Raw genomic sequence first — 27,996 nt, 5'->3', positions numbered from 1 at the left:
TTCCTCAGAAATAAAAATGCATTGTTAATAGTGAAGTACAGGTTCCACCTAGCACAATGATTTAAAGCAAAAAAGTCTCACCCAATCATAACTTAGTAATACTTACATGTCTATCACAGCAGGCACTGGGGAAGTACCCTTAACATGTATACAAACAAATTTATCAAAGGAGAAACAAGGTGGCATGACATTCTGCTAGTCTGGTGCAACAGTTGTATGTGACATTTGTGACAGTAGCTGCCACATCACTTGGATTTTCAAGGTAGCCTTGAAAAGAACTCAGGATAAGTGACTGCAGTGGTTCTTCTTCCCTGTAATAACACCTGCAGCTACAATGGTGCTTTCCTGGTAAAAGGCAAATATCAGGACTTTCTAAATGGCAAGATAATACCATGTTAATATTAGCGCTTGAATCCGCCCGATACCCATTATCATCCCTGCATTCCTAGCATGCTTATGCGGATTTTTGGTTACAAGAAACGCAGCTAAGAACAGGGTTAGCTGACAAAAGTGAGCTTGTAAATAGGAGTAAAGGCTTTTGCAATCTGAAGTACCTACATAAACACCTACATAGAGAGGATTAAACAAGTGTGTCAAAGGTACAGAGAGATACCCCCAATACAGTTGGATGTTTTTAATTTACGTTGCTTCAGTTATACATTTTATATTTTTTTTTAACTACTCTGAATCCTCTGTCCAAGTCCCATCCACAGAGTTTCATCCCATTTTAAACTTTTCAGTGCCCTGGTTAGGCTTTGTCTGATGAGTAAACCCTGCGGCTAGTGATTCACAACCCATCAGCAGCAGCTGTACGCGTTGCAAGTTCAGTAAGGCTGATGACCATTCTTGAGAGACTCAGCATAGAGATAAAGGAGATCCTGTTGTACACCAACACTGTAAATCCGGCTTTACTTTGAACTGAGGTAGTACTGTGGTAGGCTTGAAATTATGCCAGTAAATACCAGATCTTACTGCTTCAGCAGGTGTTACAGAATCCCCTAATATGCTGAAGAATAAATACAGTTTATCTTTGCAGAAAAAAGAAATGAAGGCATTGGCTGTTAGTTAAAGAGGCTGGCAGAAAAGTTCCTATGAGCTAAAGAGCATCTCCAACTTCTGTTGCAACAGCAGCAAAATGATACCGTAGATGCCATGGACAGGTAATAAGTTAGGCCCGTTGCTCTCCCTTCCGCCCAGGTCTGTTGCACAGTTTAGCCCACAACAGTTAAGCAACTGTCTGGACCAAAAATAACAACAATGAAAAGTAAACGTTAAGCAGCTTCAGTTACAAAAACCAAACCAAAACAAAAAACCCAAGACAAACAAACAAAAAGGTATATGCTGAGCAGCTTCTTTGAATGTTGTACTCTGTTGTTTTGAGGTCATGGTGAGAAAACTAACTCCTTCATTCTGAAAAGAAAAATGAAAGAAAGTCAATAAAAGCTGAAAAAAAAAAAACCCAACATATTTACAACTTAGAAACACCAAAAATACCATAGGGAGACTATTTAGAATGGGTTTCATAGGGGAGGGTGGGAGAAGCTATGCAATAACTGTTTTTATATTGGTATACATAGTAAGATATTGCAAAAGCGTACTCCCCAATCCAACACCACCTCCTTTTTTTGGAACTTTTTGGCTGTGGCAAACCATGAGAGACACAACTGGTTAGAAAACACAACATCACCACCACCACCCCCCAGTTCAAGTTGTGACCATCACTGTTTTCAACTGTGGAAAAAAAGAGGGGTTGCAGAAAGTAGGCACAAAATCAACTGGTTTTTTAGTCAGCTGTCTATGCCCAGACCTTAAAACTAAGACTATATGGTCTAAAAACCTATAAGCAAAGTACAGAAGGAAACATCTCTAACTGACTTATGTGATTTACTAAATAAAAGTTATTTCAGAAGTAAAAAAGTGAGTAGGTGTGCAAATGGGAGGAATCTTCTCTGGATTACTGAAGACAAAGCTGTTTTAAATAGTCAAGGTGATTACAAAATAACCCACCCTAATTTAAAGAACACCGCAGACTCCTTCCATGATTTTTTACTGCAAAGTATTAATGGATAGTATGTGCCACCACCATAAAGGGACATTATTATATTGAGGAAGTCACAACACTGTCATTAAAAAAAAAATTATCAAAATTTTCTCAGCATGTTGCTTATGGTGTAGATGTTTCCTGTTTGATATACTATTTGGAAAGAGCTGTTCACAAACGGTAGTGAACAGAACACTGTGACTGTACATTTTATATGACAAAACACTGACACCTCATTTCAAAAGGTTCCAACTAAGTGGTAAATTCCAATACGACATCAGGCTGGTACATTACATTCACATTATGTGCTATTCCCAACGTGTAGTTCATGTAATAGTTTATAGAAATATTTTTTGTTGTATGTTGTTGTCCTCAAGTTTACAAATTAGACGAAGATTCTGGTTGAAGATGTACTACACAGGTTTTCCTAAAAATTGAAGTTATTTGAAACATTAAGGGAACTAACACCGTTACTTAGTAAAGTCTATAAAGTACATAACCCATTTATTTTGAATGTACTGATACAATTACTCAGTATTCTTGTGTATTTTTAGTATCTTTGGGACCATAAAACCAAAATAAATCATATATATAAAACCTGGATGTCAAAGTAAGCATAGTGCTTATGTGTGCATGTTTCAACCCATATAAGCCTCTGATAAACCAATACAAAGGCTTTTCCTTCAAGTCTACACAAAAACAAAGGTTGACGTATCTTGGCATATAGTTGAAAATTGTTAAATTGCCACTGAATCTCTCAGAATTATGGTATACTTAAGGAATTAGTCCCGCTGGAATCAACTGGAGAAACTACATGGTCAGGTAATTAGGATATTACTTAGAATTTTATTTCATGACACAGCTTGAGATGAATTAATAGCTTGCCAAAAGGAGACCAAAAGGACAGCATCTCATTGCCCCCACTCATTGCCATTTATTTGCTGCCACTTTTCTGATCAGACGCCAAGTCAAATCTACCCATTAATCTTCAGAAAATGATCTTTCATTGTTTGGGCTGGGGGGTGTTTCAGATTAAAAACCTGAACTGGCTTACAATGCAATCAAGGGAGCCCCAAAACTGACATAACCATCCAGTAAGGCTGTGCGCAAGAACATTTGGCAAAACGGATGCCCAGCAAAAGCAGCAGAGACCTCTCATTTGAGGAAGAGCTAGCTAACAAATCACTTTGTTTCAACTTTTGTTCAGGGAAGCAGTATAAATGTATCATACAGGCAAACGAGTGTTAAAAGACATACGCTGGCTCTTCGTTACTGCTTTCCTTCTCCAAATGGACACCAACCTGACAACTAAATTTAGGTTCTCAGAAGTGGCCACATGATAGTGAAAGCTAAATAAAGTTAAAAAAACAAAACCAAAACCAAAACCCAAACATATTTCAGATAGGGAATCAGAGGAAGATGTTTTTGTACATGCAAAGACAAACAAGCACATTTCCAGAAGTATGTCAGCCTAGGGCAGTCATCAGTGAGGATTATTAGCAACTGAGTAAACCTGCCATTGTTCTTACAGCACAACAGGTACTTTCCAGGCAGAATTAAACTGGAGCAAGTGAAGTGGCCGATGCTTCAAAGGACTTCTAAACTTGGTTCACAGGGTTTTCTACTTGACAATGGGACTGTGGGCACAAGCCTAAGTGCCTGTGATGCAATAAACACATCATCCAGTGAGTCTCTAATGCTAACCTAGAAGTCAAAACCCAAAACACAGTTTTCAATAATGAAACATTTTCTCCTGACTTCAATAAACTCTGGATCAGGTTTTGAATAAGCTTTGAATCAAGAAAGTAAAAGTAACTACTGCTACCACTTGATCCACATAATATCAACGACAGCTTCAGAGGAAGCCTACTTGCCAGAAATAAAGCGCAAACTCCATGTTAAAGTGAAAAATTTAAAAAAAAACAAAACAACCCCAAACAACCACAACCAACCAAAAAAACCCAAACAAACAAAACAAACCCCAAAACCCCAAACAAACCAAAACCTAAACAAACAAGAAATCAATACTGCTGTTAATTTTTGCTTCAGTGATTAGTATCTTTTACTTATTTCAAGTCTCAGGTCAACATTCCACTTACACAACAAGTCACACTACCAATACATTGTCTTTACCCAGGAACTAAACAAAATTCCTACAGGATACGAATATATTCTTTGATAACCTCATTGTCCATGGGCACACACAAATCAAAATACAAAGTCCAGCACTGTGACAATACTCAAGTTTCCTTTTGGTTTTAAGCTTTATCAAGAAAAGCATCCATGATCACTACTGAGTTTCCAAAACTACCTGAAGTCATCTGATTCCACCAGTGCTTCTTGGGGAATACATAAACACACACACAAATTGCTACGAAACTACCAAATACTCAAAGACTTGTTAAACATTCTGTGAAGAGAATACGATGGTTAGTCAATTAAAGAAGATGAAGTCTGCATATTAATTTTCAAAGTCAGCAAGCAATGAATAAAAATTTTCTTAATTCCTAAAAATAATTCTCATCTGCTAACAAGCACACAGATAGTACATGACAAAACACATCGCGGGTTATTCATAACCAGCAAATTTATTCCACTGGTAGCGTGACTGCCAGAGTGGATCAGGCACTGGATGCAGAATCCCCAGCTCTGCCACAGGCTTCTGCCCTGACTCCAGGAAAATCACTCAGAAGTTTTGTCCCTTTGTTTCCCCTCCCCATGCTGTCTGCCAAATTGACTAAGGCTCTGATCCCACTAACTTTTCCTGGAAGAGAAATCCTATTGACACAACTGAATCTGGAGGTTAACAATATGTACATCCGTGGGCATAATGACAGGCCATTAGGTGGCACAGCCCAAGGAACTGAATTCCACCTACAGGGAGAAGTAACTGCTTCCCGCCACCTCCCTCGGGAAGAGATGCAGGGTCCTGGGTGAGGCAGCTGACTGGGCAAAGACAAACGTCCCCCCATCAGAAAGATACACCGCCTTCCCTACCCTCCAGCTCTGTGCATCGTACCTGGCACCCTGCAGGAGATGGGCTTACAGGTACCTGCCCAGGTTGTAGCCCTGCACCACAGCAGCACCTTCCCTATGCCTAGAGCAGTTGGTATCAGCAAACAAGCAGAGCAGGGAGGCAAGCAGCAGGGGCAGAAGGTGAGGAGGGATAGCATGGGTCCCATGGTGATAAACCCATGCCAGCCTGGCATCAACAGCAACAGAAGATGGTCTGAACTGCAATCTCTGAGGGCTTCTTTACAGGAGGGATTGTAGGATGCACACATGCATATTATAAGGTCATAAAATTGGCCAAGCACTCCAATGCAAATGCAGCGTGCCTGCTCCCTGGCATGCTACTGGGGACGTGTACAGTAGGAGCCAAATCTTGACCTGGCTCTGACTCTCATTAAGCAATTTAATGAATACTATACTTAATATCAAGCACATAGGTAACCCTGCTAAAGACAGCAGAACTCATGTGCTGAGCTATGGCTCTCCACAGGTTAATTCCAGGGAAACTGAGCCCTGCACAGCAGGACTGCTCATACCAAATAAAGCTGAGCTTGACCATCATCACAGGAAAAGGTTTCAATCAACTTAAGCATTCACCTTACCAACACTTCGCGGGAAAACATAGTGTGCTCTAACAGTTTACAAAGACTATGAATAATATTCATCCAAAGTAAATGATTCCACATTTGATGGGAAAAACAAATTAAACTGTGAAATGAAAAAGACATGTTGTTATTATATTTTTAAACAAGTCATGGTTGATCATAATTGGAGACATGCTGCCCCAAGTAACGAAGCTCTTCTGGTATGTTCTTCCACTAAGAAACAGTACACAATGTTATTTAAATATGTCTCTGGTGGCTTATGAATTTAGGAAAGCAAGCACCAGGTCAACATAGATTCTTCATGACTGATACTAAAAATAATAAAAATCACTGAATGTCTTTAAAGTAGTAAGATAGGGATTTTGCGGGCACAGTTCTCTATATTAAAATGAGCTTGATAGTACTTTAACCTCTTGTGTCAAATAGTTAAAAAATCCTAACATCTTGAATTGCATTAAGATAACCATGTGGAAAGATACTATCTTCTACTGTGGGAAACACACCACTAGATTATGTGGAAAAAGATGGTACATGACAGCACCTGAAAGTACTTCTTTTTCTTTTTTTGTCCTAGCATACGCATGAGAGTCTAAAATGTTCATCTGATGGCACAGACAAATCTCCACAATTTATAATGAGTGTCAACTTCTATCCATAGGTACTGAAAAATCAAAGTAATCTGTACTTGATACTATATATTTACACAACTAACACTTCTTTTACCTGCAACACTTATACTAGAGTTTAAGCAGATGAGTCTACAGTAGAAGTACAGATGACTAGGAGGGCTATGCTTAGTTGATTTCAAAATTTGATGTAATTTGTGTTTCATATCACTTTGTCAAGCTTCTTAAGATTTTGTAGTATGAATAACTAAACATTTAAAACGTAATTAGGTGGAAAATAAAGGATTTAATTTACTAATGTCATTATAATGAATTTTAGCTAAAGTGCCGGTCCAGAAATACATTTCCCATATCAATTATAATAAAAATAGGCACTTCAAATTTAAAATTAAGAAACCAGACATGCTCATTTTTCCAGGATTAATTTAATACAAATGGCATTATATCTCTTAATTTCAGAGCTACAGCCACTGTCTACTATTAAACAAGTTTGCAAAGATGTGATTTAATCCCATGATCAGGGATAAAATAAATTAGACAAAAAAACCCTCAGTATAGTAGTATCTGAAATTTGTTCACTTATCCTCTCCTTTGCAAATTGGGTATACAACCATTCAAAACCATTAAAAGCAATTAAACAAAACCAAGCTGTTTTCCAAGAGCGAACAAAATACTAGAAAAAAAAATGTTCAGTCCTTTTGGTCTTCCACTGGGAGTTTGTAAGAGGAACAGAAATGCACAAGCAGAAGCAGATGTGGAAAGTATATAGAAAATTTGCGACTGAAAAGCTTAGTCTGTGGCAGCCAGCCAGAGAGCCACTCAACAGTTCGCATGCACAGGATTTAACCACTGTGGAACAAGAAGTCACGTTCTTATCATGCAACTGGAATTGCCTCCCACCTTATACCCATCACACCATTTCTTTATGAGTGCAGATTCAAAACCCAACACTGCAAACGTGGCCTCTATTAGGCAGCTGGCTTCATTTTTACACCTCCTTCCACCACATGACCAAGAGAAGCAGCTCTTCCCAGGAGGAGACTGACAGCAATACCCAAATTCCAGCAACATTACTTTGCATACAAAGTGAGGCTGGAAGTTGCTTAAGAGACAACATCTTCACAAAACAACATGCTCACCTTAGAAGTGATGAAGGGCAAGGGAGGAAGGGACTGGTGACTAATACACTGAATGATCTACCAACCTCATCTTCAGAGACACAACAAAAACAACTGAATTAGCTTGTCTGCCCCTGCAGCATAAACGAGGCAATACTCAGCTAACTTCTGCCACCCCCAGTATGTATCTCTGCATCTCTGTCCTACTCACCCTATGAGGAGCTAGTCATTCTAGCTCCTTATAGTCAAGGAGAAGAAACAGGCACTTCTAAGCAACATTTTTTCTGCTCTATTTCATGTTAGGCTCAGATAAATAAGTTATGAAATTCAGTCTTACAAGTTTACAAGTTATGAAAGATCACCAAGTCTCTGAGGTGCAACTTGGTATTCATTTTAGAAGCAGAGACCAAATCCTTTCACACACCTTTAGAGCTGCTTTAAAGTTTGCTGAACTGGGATGTCACAGGCATATCTGTCCCTCTTCTAATATGTATCAATAATCATTAACAAAGGCAACAAGGTCTGACAAGGAAGAAGAGCTCACATAACTGCACACTGAAAAGCCATCAGTGCTGGTGGACTCATTTCAGGAAGGTAATGGTGGGGGGAGTATAATCATTCTTCTGGTTAGCTCCACATGCGAGAACCTGGTTGCCATTCTAGGTATCAGTGGCCAATACCAAAGTCCAATGGCTTTTTCTGAGCCACTAGGTTACCTCCATCCACATGCCTGAACATGCAGTGTTAAAGTGTTCTCAAAGAGCTTAAAAGCATTTGCTCTCTCTCACTGGGGAGAAAAAGCAATTTCTTCCAGTGATTAAATTGAAGAATTATTCATATTAAAAATTTAAATATTCATGGGAACAGGGATAAGGACTCATGTAAGTTGTGGGAAGTCATGTCCATTCTCCCTTTCCATTACAGTGGATATCTAATTATTCCATGAAAACAGCTTCAGCAAGAAAGAACAAAAGAACTCTACCAAAGAATATATGGCTAAGACACACTAGGGATGGGGAGGGGGGAAAGGGAATTGAGACTTTTTTTCAGCCAGGCAATGCTGGTCAGTCCTGTGCGAGTGCTCTAGCCATGTAAATACTGTGAGCAGGGGAACAGAAGCACTTCATCCAGGCTTTCTTTGAAAGACTGATCCCTGCCTCCGTCATTGCCAAAAGGGCTTAGACGCCTAATATCAAAACAGGTTTCAGATTTACAGAGTCTTTATGGAGACGGGAGCATTCCTCTGTCTTAGAGGAAGACGTTTATCCTCCAGAAATGTCTTAAAACACAAGGTTCTCGTCAACTTTCACAGTCAGCTACCTGCCTGTTCTGCAAACTGACTTTCAGACTGCTCACCAAGAACACTGAAACACCCCGGCATTGCATACATTCACTTTTGCATCTAACCTGGCATCTAAGCCCACTGAATGGTCACACACGAAGCATTAGGCTGCCTGTTACAGCTTTTGGACTTTCAAGTTAGGAGATCTGTCCAGAGATGCTTCTTCTCACAGAAAAATACACGGGGAGTGAAGGGATAGAAAAGAAAGCCTGGACAGGCTAAGAGGAACAATCTGGCATGCACAGGAGGGCAATCTTTTCCCTGCTGCTTTCCCTTGTTGTCACACCCCCACTTAAAACTATAAGCATCTGACAGTAAGGTAGAAAAAGATTTTTAAAGGATGATTTTCAATTTCTGTCAATGCTTTTCTAGCAATCTTTTGTATTTGCACCATTGTGTGCTGACCGTGAACCAGTTATAGAGGGAAAGATGAAGCTAGGTAAGAAGTTGCAAACTTCACGTATTGTGATAAAAAGACATCACAATCCTCTTAACCTCCCCCAAACCATTTAGTGAAATGAGCAATACAGCAAAAAATGGTGGCACTGAAGCAGGCTAAAATCTCTAATACAGTTTCCTCTGTGGGTCTAAGAAGCAGAGATGCTTCCCTAAACTCTCATCTAGTTTCTAATGATTTACCTATTAAGGACCTCCTGCACTTCACCTCCCTTCAACTACAGGCTGTAAGAAGAATTATTTCCTTCTGCTTGTTCTGAACCTGCCACATGTTGGTTTAATGCTCACAACAAAGCTGAAGTCTTACTTCCCATGTACAGTTAAGGTTCAGTCCATATATCATCAGATGCTGTCCTTTCTTTATATAGTGGAACTGCAACTGGAACACAGCAACAGGAACTGCAATTCCCCCATAGGGATATTTCTTATCTACAACCCAAAAGCACAATGGAAAGGCTCAAAAACAGAGTGCCCAAGCATTTCTATGCAACCCTGCAAAACTGGGATGAAAAGCCCTGCACAGCTGGCCAGCAGTTCCTGCAGGATTCTTGGAAGAAGCAAAACTATGCTGTATGTTACCTGAAAACATTTATAACACTTTGATGGGAAATCAGTTGCACTAAATTTCAGTTTAGAAAACAGCACTTATTTTTTTTCAGCAGTGATACCGGCAGTACAAAGTTTTACCTTTCCCTAGGAGAATAAAAAATAAAACATTATTAAAACATGAAGGATACTATGTTGTCAGAGTACAGTGTGCTTTCACAGCACTTTTCTCAGAACTTCAGAGATTTTAGGAAAAAAAGACCAAAAAATTACTATCATTTATATGCAATATTGCTAACTCCAGAGCAGGATGCACTTTCTTCTGTAATTACAAGAGCTCTCAGTAAATATTTACACAGAGCTGTACTCTACTGTTTCACCAGTTCTGTTTTTCCTTCCTCTCCCAAGTACTCTCCTCACACAGGTGTTTTTGGTTTGTTTTATGGCTCCCGTGATTTGTTGCCAATAAATATGTTTATAAGCAACCAATGACAATTTCCTTGAAAAGGCTCACTAGTACCTCATATACATGTTACTTATAGCAATATATCTGACCAAACAACTATATAACTGACACTCTCACATCTTTCTGAAAGTCAATAATGTTACCCGGACTATTTCTATAAAACAGATGAAAAACCATCTTTGTCACTTGTAAGAGTTTGGCTCTAGTCTCATGATGTGCAGCAGAGAATTCCCCTAGACTTTAGGGATGTTTTCCAATACATAAAGACCTATGTGCATTTTTCTCCTATTGCCAGTAACCCAGCTCTTTAAAGCTGCTTAGGACACTTCCAATGAGTGTGATAAGCACTTCAGGGCATTGCATTAAGGAACTGTAACCTCCTGTGGGATACTGTGCAGTAGGTGAGGCTTTATAAAGCAAAGATGCTGCTCAGGAAGGATGTTCTGCAAAGAACGGAGAAGGAAAGATCGCAGACAACATGCATGAAGAAATACTTTGCAAAATACCAGTATTTGCCTAAGCCATCTTTGCCCAGTGCATCTATGCCTTTAAAGCCCAAGTTTGCTTCCAAATGCTAAGGCCCTGATTCTGTTGCATATTTCACATATCGTGATTGACCACGAAATATATTGAAAAGCATTCAGCCAACAGTGCAGCAGCTGCATAGCTAGAGAATACACAAATCCCTTTTAATTTCACATTTACTGAACAAGTACAATATCTCACCAACTAACTAGAGTACAGTCCAGGTCAGGCAGGAATACTTAGCTATGTCAGCTGATCCACACATGACTATCAGTCTCACTTCAAGTCCTTCTGCTTACAACAGACTCCACACAAAGTTTGATCTCACAAGCCACACACCTCTGAAAATCAGATGTTTTATTTATGCCAAGCGTATAGGCTTCCTCTATAGCCAGGGAAGGCAGTCTCAAAGTCTGACTTTAACCCATCTCTTCAATACTTAAAAGACACCTGTATCCTTCCAGTGACTACTTATGGAAGCCAGATTTTTAAGAGGGCTGTTTCAGTAGGCTACTAACAAGGTGCAAATGAGATGTCTACAGACTGGGATAAACCTCTCAGTTCTACATAACATGCAAGAACACTGGCTAGATGAAAAAAAACCCACCACATGTGGGAACCTAAACCAGGAAAATGGACCCTTAGAACACACTTGACAACACTTGAGCTGGTATTTGCAACACAAAAGGCATTAAGCAGCTTCACTCAGAACATCTACATTAAGGTCCCCTAAGATTTTGAAGTCTTGTGGTCAACCTGCAGCCTCAGATGAAGATATTTCTGCCTTTTAATTATACTCTTGTGTCCATCAGACCAAAGTAGGAGCCCAGCACAGATGAATTCCACAAAACCTATTAGGAAAAACAAGGATAAATAGCCTACTCTGGAATATACTCCCTTGTCTTGGAAACAATCCCATCCCATCTATGCTAAACAATCCTACCAAAACTTTTCTGTAGCAATCACAGGATGCCTATTTGTGAGAAAGAAAAACCAACCAACCAATCTGAGGCACTAATAAAAGGCATAACTACTTTGACTGTGTCTTTCACTTTGATGCCTCAGGCTAAGTGGCATATTAAAAAAAAAAAAAAAAAGAAATGTCAAGTAAAAAAAAAAATAAAAGAATCTGAATTCAACCTATGAGACAAGAGACCACAGATACGCTTTCCTATACAGCAAGAACAAGACTAGGGCAATTACTTAACCATTGCCATAAAACGCATACAAAATAAACCCAGTATGAACAGGCTGTAAATGTTCCTCCACATTACAGCTTTCCAAATTATAGTCCATGGACTATTTAATACTGTATCAGAGGTCCCTATATCCAGTAGCTATTTTTAATTAAAGTACATTAAAAAAATTAATTGAAGTAATTCATTATTACTATTCCAGAAAGATATTATGTGGTCACAAATGGCCCAAAATGGGACCTAAGACAATCCGTGAAAAAAGAGAAATGGTTGCAAGAGTCCTTATTAGTATCTCACAGCTGCTATGAAAAATCTTGGAAACCGCTGTCAAATTTATATGTACACATTACAAAAGCAGAAGTTTAAGAAAGGTGCCACCAAATATACCAGGAGAAATACACATACTAGGAGAAAAACCTCCAGTACCGTCTGATCCAGTGAAGAAACAGAATTGTAGACTTAAAGGACAAATAGTAATATTACTCACTCAGACAGTTACAGTCAAAGCCCCACTATGCTACATCCTGTACTAATATGGGTAGCATTTATTTCCACTGTTTTTCCTAAACTAAAACACGAAATTTGGACAAGTGTTTCCTGCTCCTGAATTTACTGACAACTACCAAATATAATTCTTTTTAGCACAGTGCTATTTTTAACTGATCAAATACAATTTATTTCCTTCTTCCAGGTAAGAATCAGCTTTGTCTGTAGCTGATGCCATAACAAGTTAATATATTTTGAGACATACCAAAGCATGAAATGTTTCTTTGGCTACAGAAGCAAAATTAAGATCTTGCTCAGGTTCACATACATAAACACAAACCCACAGCTGCACTAATGAGTAAGATAAAGCCATTTCACAGTCCAATAAAACAATAGGTTTACATGACAAAAAAAAAAGAGCAAATTAGAAATTTAACATACAGTTTCAATGAAAAACTTGTCTACTGTTTTGCCATCTTCAGCAGAACTTAATAGAAGTTTGCCTCCAGCGTGGAATGGAGAAGAGCTGGCTGCTCAGGCAGCCCTTTATGGGAATGTATGGGGAAATGCCTCAAGACGACAAGCTAAAAATCAGTGCCTGATAAATGGCTGGTGTCTAAAACAAACTAATAGGAAATACTAAGAACGTCTTCAGGGTTAAGATACCTTACTAAGGACAAGATGTATACACTTCATTCCACTCAAGGTAGAGTCTCTACAGCGGAGAGTCTAAAGTTGTCTCCTACGCATCAATACCCAAGAGTTCACCATTTCCAAGGTACATGTTCTGAAGTACCAGGCACCTTTTTTGTGGGTTTTGATTTGGGTTTGTTTGGTTTTGGTTTTTTTGTGTGGGTTTGGGGGTGGTTTTTTTTTTTTTTTTTTTTTGGGGGGGGGGGAAGTGGGGAGATGAAGGGGGGTGGTTGGATTTTTATTATTTTTTTATTTATTTACAAAGAATAACAACCAAAACCACAAATAGACAAACAAAAATATCCTGACCCAAACTTCAGCATTCTGCTTCTCCTATACTTAGGGTAAGAAAACAGAGTAATCTGTGCTATAATGACATGGAAATTATTAGTAAAAATCAATGCAATTGTATTCTTCAGCAAAGTAAAATAAACAGAATAAAAGCTTGAGTCTTTATGACCAAAATTATCATGTAAATAACTCTCAATATATATACATTTTTTTAAAACGGTACAATTGAAATGTTATCAACTTGTAAAAGCGACAACAGCCAATCTATGAGTAAAAAGGAAATGGAAAACATCCACCAAGGAGTGAGAGGAACAGAAAATGTTGCAATATTTTAATATGACAACATAGCATCCTCATGGCCAGTATGGCAAATTAGAGCTTGCCATGTTTGTGACTGATGAAGCAAACTCGAGACTTGGGGAATAATTTCAGACTTGCAGAAGATTCTCTGAATGACCTCTTACAAGTCCATCAAACATCAGTGTGGGACCTAAACATCCTACATAGCTCAGTCAGCACAGGCCAGCTCCCTCTGCATTCAGGCACACCAGTCTGGATGTGCTCACTCAAGCTTCAAGATCTAAGTCTACTGTTCTCACTTTCTAGCATAGTCAAGTATATACCTATGAAAATAAAAGTACATCAATTTATTTATTTGGGGCCAAGTTCTAGTTCATTAGTTCAAATCAATAACAGAAGTCCAGCTATTTCTCTATCAAATTCTTTTTAATAAGAGATGGACTATCTCATGTTACCATACATTGCACAGCTTTCAGGTCACTGTTACTTGAACATTCATACTAAAAGAAGAAAAAAAAAAAAAAGAGTGAGGACCTAGACCAGAAGTCACAGTGCTGAAATACAGCGGTGCATTTGTATCTGGAAATCATCCTATTGGCTAATATTCAACACTACAAATTTATTTATTTAGAACCCATGCAATCTACTATTTATTTAAAAATACACCAGATATGGTGAAAGTTAAAAGCCTGTCTTGATAGGATTTTCATTTGACATTTAGATATTGAAATAGAACAGTGTAGTAAGTTACCTTTCTTAGATATCCAAAATGCAGTATTATCTTAGCTTTCACTGACACATGTTAGAATCTCTCACTGGTACCTGTGAGAGTAACTGCCACACTGTTGAGATTATGAAGTCTTATGTGCTAACCATTTTAAGTTTATGGTCAATTCTCTCCAGTATTCTGTACCTATGCATTATATATCTATATCTATCTATATATTTATATTTAACGCTCCACCACACAGTCATTTCTCTGTAACTATGGTTAAAGTCATGAGCACCAATTCTGTAAAAATCAGAGGGAATTATGTACCCTTGCATTAAGTTATACAAGCTTGATCCCAAAGCCAAACAAAAATGTTGAAAGCTTTATGCTAGATCAAAACTAATTTGCTGTAAATAATTGTAATATAGTGACTTTTCATAGTTCACCAAAAACTCTAATATTAATCATCATCATAAATCTTTATCACTTTTGTGTACGAGATTGTTACAAAAGTATAACTTTTTTGTCATTAAAAAAACATAGTTATATTTCATTAATTTTGGCAGAAATAATTGCTCAGGACTGGAACCTGTTACAAAAGATGCAAGCCACCCTCCTTTAAACTTTTCTAAATGTTTACTTCATAAAAACAAATGATATAGACTGGATATAAGGAGGAAATTCTTTCCTGTTAGGGTGGTGAGGCACTGGAATAGGTTGCCCAGGGATGTTGTGAATGCTCCATCCCTGATAGCGTTCAAGGCCAGGTTGGACGAAGCCTGGGGTGACATGGTTTAGTGTGAGGTGTCCCTGCCCATGGCAGGGGGGTTGGAACTTGATGATCTTAAGGTCTTTTCCAACACTAACCATTCTGTGATTCTATATTACAACACAACCCAGTGCAACTACCTTACAGGACGGCCGTGCCTTCACTTTCCAGATCCAAACCTCGTAATTCCTTTGTAAGAAGTCTTTTCTTGGCATCAGTGAAAATTTTGGTTAGACACGTCACCTGACATTTGGCCTGCCTTCTTTTAAGGCCAACTAAAGCCACTCACTGGAGCTTTTGAGAAACTGGTAAAAAGACTAGAGAATAAACTCACACCATAACTTCTAAATAACTCAAGCACTGGAGAGACCACAGTAGTAGAAGCAATAAACTTGGTGATTTAAAGGGGTTTTGAATTCACTAAAAAACTGATGAAGTTGGCATCCACTTGTAAATTCTATTCTTACTTCTTTTAAATAATGCTAAAATGTAACATTACCAGTTATTGCAAATAACTTCCTATAGCCTCAATTAACTCCATCAGTGAAGGCAGACTAAGCCTGCGTAGTTGCTGGTCCTTTGTTCTAGGGCAACTATTCAACACCACCATTTCCTACGTAAGAGTTAAGCCTAACTCTTCCTCCCAAAAGAATGTCAGATGCCTTGTTCAATCAATCTTCTGACTTATGGTGAGCAAAAGTCTAGATCCAAAGGGGGAAAAAAAAAATAAAAAAAAGGGAAATATTCCAAAGTCTCATTCCATACATTACCTTGCCAATGCTATGCAACTTAATGAGGGGTTAAACTGAGTATTAGGACTGTCCTAAGCACTGTTTTAAAATTATATATTGCTCCTGTTGGGAGCACACAGCACAAGAGGCAAATCTAAAACTGCTTAGATCTTATTTCATTGACATGATTTTCCCACTGTCACTGGAATAATTTATTGATTTGTCTTTGACTGAACAGAAGCAAAGTCCTCTGCCTTAAGTCATACTTACAGTGTTGTTCTTAGTCTACTGTAAAGTACCTATGGAACAGACTTGGAAATTGAGACCCAATGGTAACGTAAAATGTTAAGTTTCATACTTTACGCTTGTCATCACAGCACGTGTGAAACAAATTTTACTAAAGCACCACTTGAAAAAGCTTGGAAAATTATCCACTGTGCTCTAGTGTTTCTAAGAAACTTCTGCTGTTTCTGGTATCAGCAAGTTTGCTATTTTGGCATCACACTAAAGCCCCAGTGGCTTCATTTCTAACCCCTTCAAACAAAAACAGGCTGCTCAACAATGTCTAATCCGTGCGTCATGTAATCCTGCTTAATACTCTACAAACTCTGGGTAATATTCGGGTAGTTTTTAAATTTAGCAAAGAACATCCTGGCCTACTTCAAAGATACCCTCGCCTTGGGTAGTGTCCCCTAGAAACATCACCCACACTCTTTTCAAGGAAGAAAACCAAACACACAAGCTTATAAGGGAAACGTACAACAGATAAAATTAAGAGATCCTGGTCTAATGACCTAATAAAAACATATAATATCAGAAATCAAATTATTGAAATGGGAATGCATTATCCAAGTACCAAACACACCACTCAAACAATTAAAGAGACATTCTGACTTTCTAACACTGCTTAGGCCCCATTTGCCAGAACAGGACAGAGCCCTGCACAAGTACATCCGACCCCCTCCTTCCAACAAGGGCAGACTGCTGCAAAGGACTGTGGCAGGGCCAGCTAAATCACACAAGCCTTCCTCCTCCCATTGACACGGAGCTATTAATATAAAGTCAGCTATCGCTCTGCCAGAAAAACAGAAAATCCCTTCTTTGAGACATCATTCACCTTCTGTGGCATCATTATCTTAAAAGTGGCTCACATTGCAAACACTACCAAAGAGGTCTAAATTAAATTCCACTATAGTTCTCCATTATACTGTCCTGACTGTCCTTCCTAAGGTCTCTCAGACCCTCGCTGAAGGACAAATATGTTCCTATTTTGTTTAGGCTGTCAGGCAGACAGTCTCCAATCATTAGCCTCTTGTCAACAGTAGTGCTGGGGTAGATTACTAGTGAGCAGTGCTTGTAATGGCAGGTGCATGGCCCTGGGGCTGCCATCTGCCAGGAAGGAAGTGTTCTCCTCTAGGATGCTGAGGAGACTGACAAATAATGTAAACAAAACACTGAATCACTCCTGATCTATGGAATCAAGCTACTGCATTACTTTTCTGCAATCTAGATGTTACTATCACAGGTGGGGGCTTAGAGTTGAAGCTAGGGTTGAATTTTTTTTCTCTTAATTATTTCTGTGACTGATTTACTGAGATAAAAAACACGCTCTAAAATAACTTCCATTTAACTCAAGCACGCAAATCTGGATTTGAAAAAAACAAACAAAAACACAGCCTAGTATCAAAGATGTTTGTTTTGGAAAGCATTTCCCTACTGCTAACTTGTAACATACCTCTTTCAAGCATGTACTGCCCTTCACTGCACACAAGAAGTGAATCATTTTAATTGCTATTTTATTTACATCTATACATAATTTCGGGTCATAATCACTGACAATAAATTCAGAACATCTGTTTTGGAAAAAAAAATTAAATTGTGAAAGTAAGAAAACCTGGATAGTAACAGAACTCCGCGTATTTAGTCCTTTAAATCTATTTCCACAAGGATTTCTCATGATCAGATTGAACATCTTTCCTAAACATTGCTGGTTTAGTGGCCAGTTTTTCACCCCAGCTACCAAGCAACAGCACAATGCCATGCAAATGCACATGCACATACAAGACTAGTCGCTGTGATCACACCTGTTCTTCAGGGAAATTATACATTACTGTCTAACTGTCAACACAGAGATTACACACTATTGCTGTCTTTCAGTGAGCTTCAAATGTTACTTACTATATGTGCTAGCACTTCAACACTCCATGAAGTGTATTTTTCAGGTGAGCCTCTGTAAAGACATAAGCAATCTTTACATTGATTTATCCACGCTTTGGATCAGGCACGTAATAACTAAGCCTTAAAAACTTGTTTTAAATACAAACTCTTACAAACTAAGGGATGCATCCTACCTAAATTCGTGTGGAAACTGCAAATACAATCTAAACCAGTAATCCTGGTTTCCACTGTAGCAGACAGAGACGCAGGGAGGAAATTCATGCTACTTTGTAACTTGCATTTGAAAGATGTGGGAACATCTTTCTCTTGCTGGCTCTGCATACTGCTGCTGGTTCTCCAGAGCACCCGGTGGACTGACTAACCCCAAATGTCCACATGCTGGACAGCTAAATGCAGATGAGACAAACATAAGTGTAAAAAAAAAAAAAACAAACACCCCCCCCCCCCCCCCCCCCAAAAGCCACAAACAAAACAACTCACAACCAAACCCCCCCGCAAAAAAAAAAAACAACAAACACAAAACCAGCAAGAAAAGACATCCTTTGGAAAAGCTGCAAGAGGAAAAACCAGCCTTGTCAACAGCTTGCAGCAAGGCAATTGCTCAGTTGAACTTGGCCTTTCAAGACTGCCACTCTTGACCCCCTACATACATACACACAAAAACTTTAAAAACAGCTACATGCCAGACAACAGACACACAAATAAAACATACCTGAACTTTGGGGTCACTACACCCTCTTCTAAAAACTCAAGGGATGCTACTGATTTCCATGTATACACAGATCGCTTCTAAGCAAACACTAAGAAACTACAACAAAAAAAGAGTTGCGAAACCCTTATAACTACAAGCCCTAATTTATCACAGTCACTACACTCACTTCAAATTGCCATTACACACACCAACATAACATTAAAACTTCCACAAACTCTGCTTAAGTATATAATGACCAATACACAACACACCTAAGACAGATAAAACATATGGACAACCAGTACAAAAGCATACCATACTTCCACTAATGGGGGGGGGGGGGGGGGGGAAAGAAGACTCCAGATACAGCCATTCCTTTAGGTGTTTATTACTTTAAAAGAAACATATTAATGGGGCTTTAGAGAAAATCCAATATAAACAGAAAATACCCCACTGTACCTATGTTGCCATTTAACTGCTGAATGGGAAGAAGTTAGATTACATACACAAACTCTAGCTTAATTTTTCTGTGGATGCTTGCTGTGTTTCAACTGTTAAACCGCTTCAGCATTCCAGTGTAATTAATGCTATTTAGAAATAATAGTAAATCAAGTATAAACAAACCCATGTTATTCTCTTTATTAAATTAAAAAAAACAAACAAACCACCATATAAAACATCCTAATACTCAAACATTCCTTTATCCATTTTACTTACAAGCAAATGTTAGCCTCTGTAGCTATCTTGAAAGAAATCAAGCAATCAGAAGCAATCATCAACCTAAGCACTTCCTCTGCCTTGAGCAATGACTGCAATGGTTCATTTTAGAACAAACCCACCATTCAACTTGGTCTATAACAATTTATCTTAAATGACTCAAAGTAACCATGACAATTCTTTCTAGGAGCAGTATAGCTAAACAGGAAGTATAAAGCAAAATAAAAGTCTAATAGATGCTATACATTTTAATATTCTGCTTGTAAAAGCTGACATCCATATAATAAACATAATTTAAACTATCAAAGGCTTCATTTAATCTTAGACAACTTCACTTTACATTTTACATTTCACAAGTGGCACTTCAAGGTTCAGACCTAACTATTTTGGTTTGGTTAGCTGTAAAATGCAACCTGAGAGAAAAGAAGTTGATTTCTCAAGGTTGGAAAAAAAAAAAAAGCAGCAACCTAAAAAAAAAAACCAACCAAAAAACAAATCCCTCAAATTTTTAATTCTAAGCATGAGGTAAAAAAAATAAATATATATATATATATAAATATAAAATCAAACTATGTAAGGTATTAGGATATTAGTTCTTTCTGCTGTTAATTTTAATGTTCTTGCAGAATTTACCACAACTACTTTATTCAAAAAAGAACTTTAAAAGATGTATAGCTTTCTAACACAGCATATAGTTTTTCTAGTACTTTTAAGAAGCCATTTTAAAATGAATACATGTTTTGTTAAAAAGACAAACATTCTCATGCTACTCTGAGAACCAAAACTTCATGGCAGTTGGCATATTAAAGAAGGGGGAGGGAACCCTTAATAATTCACTGTGCGAAAGTAATCCCAAAGAAAAACAATACAAGGGTTATGTCTTCAATAATCTAAAATGCCATTAGAAAGACACAGAAGAGATTTCTTAGATAGGCTTTTTATTGTTTAGCTGCAATCATAAAACCCTCACAAAAGAAGAGCTAATTGACAAGGGGGGATGTCATTATTATCAAAAATCACCTTATTACGATGTTAAGTAGATGCATTACAGATTATGACTTCTTTAAATAAATCAAGACAAAAGAAACTAACACAGGAGGAAAACAACCCTCAAGTTCTTTTGCACCATTACACAGAGCATCTGTTCAATTTTAGAAAACTAGATCAACTACTAGAAACATTCACAAGTTACAGAGTATTTTGTTAAAAGAAAAAGAAAACAAAATTAAAGATAACCCACCCAAGTCTGGTGTTTTCTATTAAGCAAAAATTCCCTATTACACACCCACTAAATTTAATGGGAATTTTACTTCAGAATTTCAGGATTACACAAAGAACAAAATCTTGACCCCACCAGAGACAACTCCCATTTGACTTCAATAGAACTAAGATCCACCATAAAAAGTCACATAATTACTAAGTGTAATCTGTCATAAATATACTGGAATAAATAATTTACACTGTATGAGAAAATTACTGTAAATTTCTCCATAAATAATGAAAACCATACACAGTTCATACGTTTTTTAAGCAGGAAAAGCAGTCATCATTTAAGAACAAAGGCTAATTACCAGCAAGTAAGAAGTTTGAACCAACCAGTAACAGCATTACTTTATTTACACATCAGATGACGGCAAGTGTTTCTCCAATTCTTAAACATTTGCACACTTTCAGAACACAGTAAAACTGAACAAACCGGTAATTTCAAGCAACCTTCTAATTGTTCTGTTTTGACAGCAGTTGTGGATGCACTCATTTGCTCTTGCCATGACAGAATAACACGGACAGAGATTTCCAAAAGCACAGCACTAGCTACAGCAGAGGCAAGTTACTGATAGCAGAGAAACAAGCTACACGGGAAAGCCAGCCACCTTTAAATAATACAAATAATTTACCTTAGAACACCCACATGAAAACACATCTACTACTACAGACCCCCAGGCACATTTCAAACTCTTGTTTTTTACATGTATTTTACACAAATCAAAATATTAATTTACTGAGGTGATTACAAGGAGTCTGTTTGTATTCCCTGTATCTCTTACATTCTCCTGTTCTAAATATTAAATGTATGTGAATTTTCCAATGTTTTACAATCGCTAGAAACCTCTCTTGGGTTTTGAAGAAGTTCTGAAGAATTAAAGCTTCTCATTTTGCTAATAGAGTTAAAAACAAAATTTGAAGAAGTGCAAACAACGAAGTAAACAATGCTGATCATATATAAGCTATCTCTTGTGCAAACGATTTTTACAAAATTACATTCTCTCAAATCTACCTGAATTACTACTGTGTTAAAATGATCTTGTTTATGCTCAAAATACAATTTTCTTTAAATAGCATGTTTTTCTCTGTAAAACATGGCATTCTTCATAGTCTCCCAAATCACAATGTTCAAAATTCAAATACACTGGTAGAATACTCGGTGATCTTTTTACAGAGTGGAGACAGTCCTTCTGTAAACAAACCTTGGTGTGAAATCCCAATGAAAACCAAAAGAGACACTAGGACACCTGCAGAAGTCAGTGACTCAATTCAGCTTACACCAATCAAGTACTTTGTGATACATTTCTCCTTCCCCCATGCTATGGCTTTTCCAGTTTGCCTGCCACAGGTGCAACTAACCCGACCCCCTGGTTTTGGCGCCTAATACTGTGTGATGCTGGGGTAAGGTTTCTCCTCCCCACGTTGGCTTTGTTACTCCCCAAGTCCCCCAACCCTGAGTACACGCAGCAGGCATGCACACTTCTCAAGGAACAGGGTGGTGGAGAAGCCAGCCTTGCCTCCTACAGAGAGAGGAGATTTCAACCACCTTCTTTCCCTGCACCACTCCTTGATGTGTTCTGTGTTTAAAAGCTTACGGGAAAGAGGAGAAATAAACAGGCATGCAGATTAAATATTAAAATAAAGCAAGCCTATAAACACCCTTTAACAAATTCATAGCAGAACTGAATCCCCTCCTCTGGACACCACCGTGTACCAAATTAACATGACTGTGTTTACTGCATTCTCCTTTTTACTGGGTGGGAAAGAAAGTAGGAAGGAAGGAGGGAGGGGAGGAAGGACAGCAGCCAGTTGCCCCTGCTTATCCCACCCACCGTCTCCTTCGCTCCTGCTTTTTGTCCATCCACTCCAGGTTTTCTTTGTAGCCGGTGCCCGCCGCCCCTTCTCCCCCCCTCCTTAAGGTCAGCAGTTAGGGGAATGTTGTGGAAATAGCTCTTTCCCAACCTGGGCCTCGGTTTGCAGTTGGGGCTGTAGGTGGCTGAAGAAAAACTCCTCGTTTCTGTGAAAAAACAAATTTCAGTTTGCAAAGCAAAGGGCACAATCATTTGTGGGTGCCCGGGGCACCAGCCCAAGGCTAAGCATCCACATCAGTCCGGGTCAAGCCCAAAAATCAACCCCAGCAAAACTAAAAGCAACAGACTCAAAGTAATGCTCTGCCCTCAGCCCTTCCAGTCCATCAGAGTAAGTGTCCATCATCCTCACAAATTCTGACACTGCATTCAGCAATCCGCTCGCCTTAATTAGGTGCAAAGCTTGCTCTGCAAACGGTGTCTCTCTCTCTCTCTCTCTCTCATCTTTTCCATCTTCCTGTACTTCCTATCAAAAGAGAAAATATTTTCTTCTTCAAAATCAACTAGCTACTGAGAACACAGAAGAAAAAAAAAAACAAACTGCGAGTGTTTTTTACAAACTGTCGCTGTTGGGCTGTTACTGGAGCCCCCCATCAGCACCATGACTACAGCAGCAAGCACTATCCACCTCTAAGAAGCTGTTTCCTGCAGAGTGCCACCTCACCTAGCTAGCCCCGTGAACATACAGTACAACTATGACTGCATACAGGGTTGAAGTACCATACCTTGCATAAACTGAAGAGCAAAGAGAATCCCTACAGCGTCTCATCATTAACTTTTAATCCTTGACAGGCTGGCTTTTTGGTGCCTTCCTCAACCAGCCCCCAGCTGCACACAAATTCTCACTCCCTGAAAGAAGGCAGGTTGCTATTTTGGGAGTGTGTGCATATTTCTTTGTTTCTTTCCTTTTTTTTTTTTCACAGCATAACTGCCACCTCCACAAAGGAACAGCTACATAATTAAAACCTAAATTCTCTCTTGCCCTAAGTTTCCCATTTCTTTGGTTTGCTTTTGCCTTGGAACACCCGTCACTTGCAGTCGTATAAAAGCAAAACAAACCAAGTGGTCATTCATACTGGGGCTCAGCTGACAGCTGGGACACAGTTACAGCCCACCATAGAGCAGGCCTTGAAGGGAAATGTACAAATGTGCGATACAACATGCAACAGCTCATGCATATAGTGACTTCTGGAGAGAATTATTACCTTTTTTAAATTCATTTTCCATGCTCACCATGATTTACTGTTGATACTTTTGCAAGATATTTCCAAACCTAAATATTAAATTTATCCTTCTTATTTTGGCATGATTGACCTTCCCAGCAAGAGAGCCAAAGATTAGTTTTTTGGGTGTTTTTTTTTGTGGGATTTTTTTTTTAAATAGGATTTTAAAATAGTATTAGAAGCTGCATTAACATAAACTATTTTGGTCATATTTTCCAAACACTTTCCAAAATCTTACATAAGAAAACTCTGAAGTACAGCCCAAACATAGTAACTGTGTAAACATTAGCCTCTATTAGGGTATCCAAAAGTATACACTCATAGTAATAATAGCACAGAACTCAAACGTGAAGAAATACCCTAAAATTAAACTTTTTCTCATACAAAGAGCCAGTGAGTTCCTCCAAGACTGTTTATTACAGGACATATTGGGGGAAAAGAGATTTTTAAGGAAGCAAGGAGGGAGAGGGCTCTACCCAACAAAACACAACCCTGCAGCAAGGAACAAACACTAAGCACAAACACGCATGGCAGGCACTGTCAGATGTAGCTACTCACCTTTCACAGCACTTGCTTCTTTAAGGTTGTGAGACAGAAAGTCTATGCTGGCATAGGTGCTCATCTCCACTCCGTTGATGCCACCGTTCAGGACGTGCCTGGCTTTCGACCTGGCTTTGTCACAGTTTGCCAGGGTCCCATCCACCACATCAATGGCGATGTAGTTGAGGCCATTCTGGAAGCCAGCCGAGGTCTCCCGGCACATGGGGCTGCTACCCTGCTCCTCCTCCAGGCCTTCGCTTTTCCTGAGGGACACATTCTCCACGGAGGCCGAGTTGTGCCTTTTGGGGTTGTGTGCGAAGGAGGGGGACACAGGGGTCACAGTGGTGGTGGAGGCGAAAGTTTCCGAGCTGTGCCTCCTGCGCCCCTGCGGATCTGCCCGGATGACCTTAGCCCCCCGATTTGGGTCTGGGGGAGGGCTAGAGAGAATGAAAGCCTCCACCCCAGAGAGGGTGAGCCTCTTCACCCCTGCCGTGGGGCTGGTGACCCGGGCACTTTCTGGCTTCTGGACGATCGGTTGGGGTGGGGTGGTTGCCATGCCAAAGGTCATCTCGGTGTAATCCCCACCATCGGACGGGCTGGATGAACAAGCCACCCCCACAGCCGCCTTCAGGTAGCGCCCCTCGGGCTGGCTGGTGCTGGAGGAGGAGCCTGGTGAAAGCGCTTCAAGGGAGCCCACCGAGACCATGCCGGACTGCGAGGGCGACTGTGACCCGAAGTCAATGTTCATGTAGTCAGAGAAAGGGGAGCGCCTCTGCCCAGTGCCTGAGCCCAGGGAGGAGGCCGGGCTGTCCGCAGGCAGTGAGGGGGGAGAATAAACGGCAGCATCCCCAAAGTCGATGTTGATGTATTCACCGGGGCTCTTGGGCTCGGGCGGCAGAGGGTGCTCGTTCATGCTGGGCAGCATCGTCCGCAAGGTCTCCAGAGAGAGGCGGCTGGGCCGGACCGCCCGCTGGCACCGCTGGCTCAGGAAGCTCTCGGTCCGGCTGTGCCGCAGGGGCAAAGGCACCGTGTGGCTGGAGGGGGCGAAGGTGCTGGCAGACAACTGGCCCGCTCCGCACACCACCTCCTCGGGGATCATCCTCCCTGGGGAGTTCATGAAGACATACTGGTCACTGTCCTTCACCAGGCCCTGGCTCTTGTAAGAGCGGGGTAAGGAGCTGTACGAATAGCAGCCGGGCTTGGGGGGCTCACTGGAACCGTGCCCCGAAGGGGCAAAGAAGAAGTCCGGGGGAGTGAGGGAGGGAGCCTGGGGCCCATGCTGGCGGTCCCGAGGGGACATGTTGATATAGTCACCGTTACTCAGCCTCCCATCCGAGCTCTCCACAGACAGCTTGGAGCCACACCACATCCGCATATACCCGCTATCATCAGGGGAGCTCTCCCCGGGTGAGCTGGTCTTATAGCTGCTCCTGTTGCCGGGGGACCCGCCACCCGCCCCCGCCCGGGGCTGCAGGATCTGCTTGGGAGCAGACACGCTGGTGGGGCTCATGGGCATGTAATCATCGCAACCCCGGCCTCCCTGCCCTAAGGCTGCGGCCACGCCGGGGGTCATAGGCATGTAGCCGTCATCATCTCCCCCTCCTCCTCCCCCCCCTGCCGGCGGCCCCAGGTTGGTGCTGCTGCTGCCGGAACTGCGGTGGGAGCCGATCTCGATGTCCCCATAATCCTCGGGGTAGGGGGTGTAGGTCACTTTGGGGGAAGCGCCGGCTTGACAGGAAGGGAAGAGGCGGCCGGCACTGCCGGCGAAGGTAGCCCGCATCAGCGTGTACTCGTCGAGGGAAGCGGAGGAGACCTGCTGCGGGGCGGGCCGCTGCCGGCACGGGGTGGTCAAGGAGTAAGTACGCTTCCGATGGCCTCTGTCGGCCGCGGCGTCGGGGCCGGGCCGGTAGCAAAGGCGGCCGCTCGGGGGGCGCTCCATCGCCATGTAGCCGTAGAGATCGGTGCCGCCCCCTGGGTCCCGCACCGGCGGGGTCTCGGCCACCGACTCGGGGGTGTTGCTGCGGTTGCTGGCGGTGGAAGAGGAGGAGAAAGGCCGCAGGTCGCCGCCCGGGCTGGAGCCGTACTCGTCGAACGACATGAAGCCAGCGTCGCTGGGGGAGCCGGAGACAGAGGCGCTGCCGCTGGACGGGCGCTGCGGGTGATGCGGATGGGCAGCCTCGGAGCCGAGGCCGCTGCTGGAGGAGAGGCTGATGGGGCTGGTGGCAGAGGGGGGCGAGTGGGATGCAGGCATGGACATGGAGCGGCTGCTCTGCAGGCCGCCGCCGCTGGCCAGCACCGGCAGCAGCTTCCCCGCCTGCCGGCCCCCGCCGCCGCTGCTGCTAAGCGTGTGCGAGCGGCTGAGCGGGGTCCGCACGGGGCCCGGACTCATGGGGCTGCCGGCCACTGAGCCCACCCGGCAGCCGTCGCCCTCGCTGGCCGTCCGCACCCGGCACGGCGTGCCCTTGGTGCTGGCGCCGGCGGCGAGGCTGTCGGTGCGGGAGCGGCGGAGGAGGCCGGTCTGGCTGGGAGGCAGGTTGACCAGGTGGTGGTGCCGGCGGCCGGGCACGGTGATGGGGTGGGTGGAGGAGGCACCGCTGCCGCCGGGCCCGGCGGCCCCCCCGGAGGAAGAAGAGGTGGAGGACTGGCTCTTGCTGCGGGGCCGGAACTCGGACAGCTCCTTCAGCGCCTTCATGGCCTCCAGAATGGTCTCGTGGATGTTCTGGGCCACCACCGAGTCGTCCGCCTGCATCCAGAGCTCGCCGGGGCCGGTGGCCGCCGAGCGCCCCACCTCGATGAAGAAGAAGCTGTCTGAGTGGCCGCAGCGGCGGATGTTCATCAGCTGCAGCGTGACCGAGGGCAGCTCGCAGTTGAGGCGCACGAAACCGATGGTGCGGGCTGAGAGGCAGAGCCGGTGAACGCCGGTAAGGTTTTTACTCTGCCCCAAGCCCTTGGGCTTCAGCGTCACCTGCCAGACCTCCCGGTAGGCAGCAGATGCCGGGGTGATCAGCCCGTAGTTGAGGTCCTCGCCGGCGGCGGCCAGGGAAGCAGCAGCCGCGCTGCAAGAAGCGGCGAAGGGGGAGGCGAGGTGGCGGTGGGGAGATCCCTGACCGGCCACCTTTCCCTCGTTAAGCAGATCTGTGAGAGCCCGGTACCAGCCCTCCTGCTCCTGCTCGTTCTCTGCCGCCACGGCGAAGTACTCGTCCTTGGTGTAGAGGGCGATGAGGTACTTGTGCTTGGCGTCCGCCCGCTTGTTGATGTTGAGGCAGGAGTCCAGAGCGATCACCCGCTTGGGCGCCCCGGACTTGTTCCTCCATTTCTTCTCGCTCTCGTAGTACTCCAGCCGGGCGCCCCCTGCGCCAGCCGCCTCCTCCCCGCCGCCGCCGGGGCCCCGCAGCACGAAAAATCGCTTGTGGCCATGCTTCTGCTTGCGCAGGTACCCGCACTTCCTCACGCCCTGGTTGTTGTTGTTGTTGTTATTCAGGTTGGGGCCGGGTGGGGAGCTCACGGCGGGCAACAGCCCTAGCACGGCGGGGCTCGCCATCCCCGACCCACGGCGGCAATGCCGCCCGGCTCCTCTCGCTGCTGCTGCTGCTGCCGCCGC

General features: G+C 42.1%; 1 protein-coding gene across 3 annotated transcripts; it reads right to left on the bottom strand.

Moving 5' to 3' along the window:
• Positions 1–9: 9 nt before the first annotated feature.
• Positions 10–27,996, bottom strand: IRS2 (insulin receptor substrate 2). Of its 3 annotated transcripts, none has more exons than XM_057397225.1 (2): positions 24,414–27,996; positions 10–1,410 (listed from the first exon to the last, which is right to left on the bottom strand). In XM_057397225.1, the coding sequence occupies exons 1-2, from the start codon at positions 27,934–27,936 to the stop codon at positions 1,406–1,408; spliced, it is 3,528 nt and encodes a 1,175-aa protein (XP_057253208.1). In that variant the 5' UTR covers positions 27,937–27,996; the 3' UTR covers positions 10–1,405. The 3 variants fall into 3 exon arrangements, with proteins under 3 accessions (XP_057253208.1, XP_057253206.1, XP_057253207.1); XM_057397223.1 differs by lacking the exon at positions 10–1,410 and adding an exon at positions 20,601–22,781; XM_057397224.1 differs by lacking the exon at positions 10–1,410 and adding an exon at positions 22,641–23,098.

The sequence above is a fragment of the Pezoporus wallicus genome, unplaced genomic scaffold (assembly GCF_028554395.1).
Source record: "Pezoporus wallicus isolate ANWC-B61680 ecotype Strahan unplaced genomic scaffold, APGP_CSIRO_Pwel_v1 contig_1851, whole genome shotgun sequence".
NCBI classification, from domain to species: domain Eukaryota; kingdom Metazoa; phylum Chordata; class Aves; order Psittaciformes; family Psittacidae; genus Pezoporus; species Pezoporus wallicus.
This window is presented reverse-complemented; position numbering and strand designations above follow the sequence as displayed.

What these genes read in the sequence shown, in the direction of transcription:
- IRS2 (XM_057397223.1), bottom strand. Translation starts at nt 27,936, where the DNA reads ATGGCGAGCCCCGCCGTGCTAGGGCTGTTGCCCGCCGTGAGCTCCCCA. An exon ending in AGAAGCAAGTGCTGTGAAAG is followed by an intron (nt 22,782 to 24,413) that starts GTGAGTAGCTAC and finishes GTTTTTTCACAG; the next exon opens with AAACGAGGAGTTTTTCTTCA.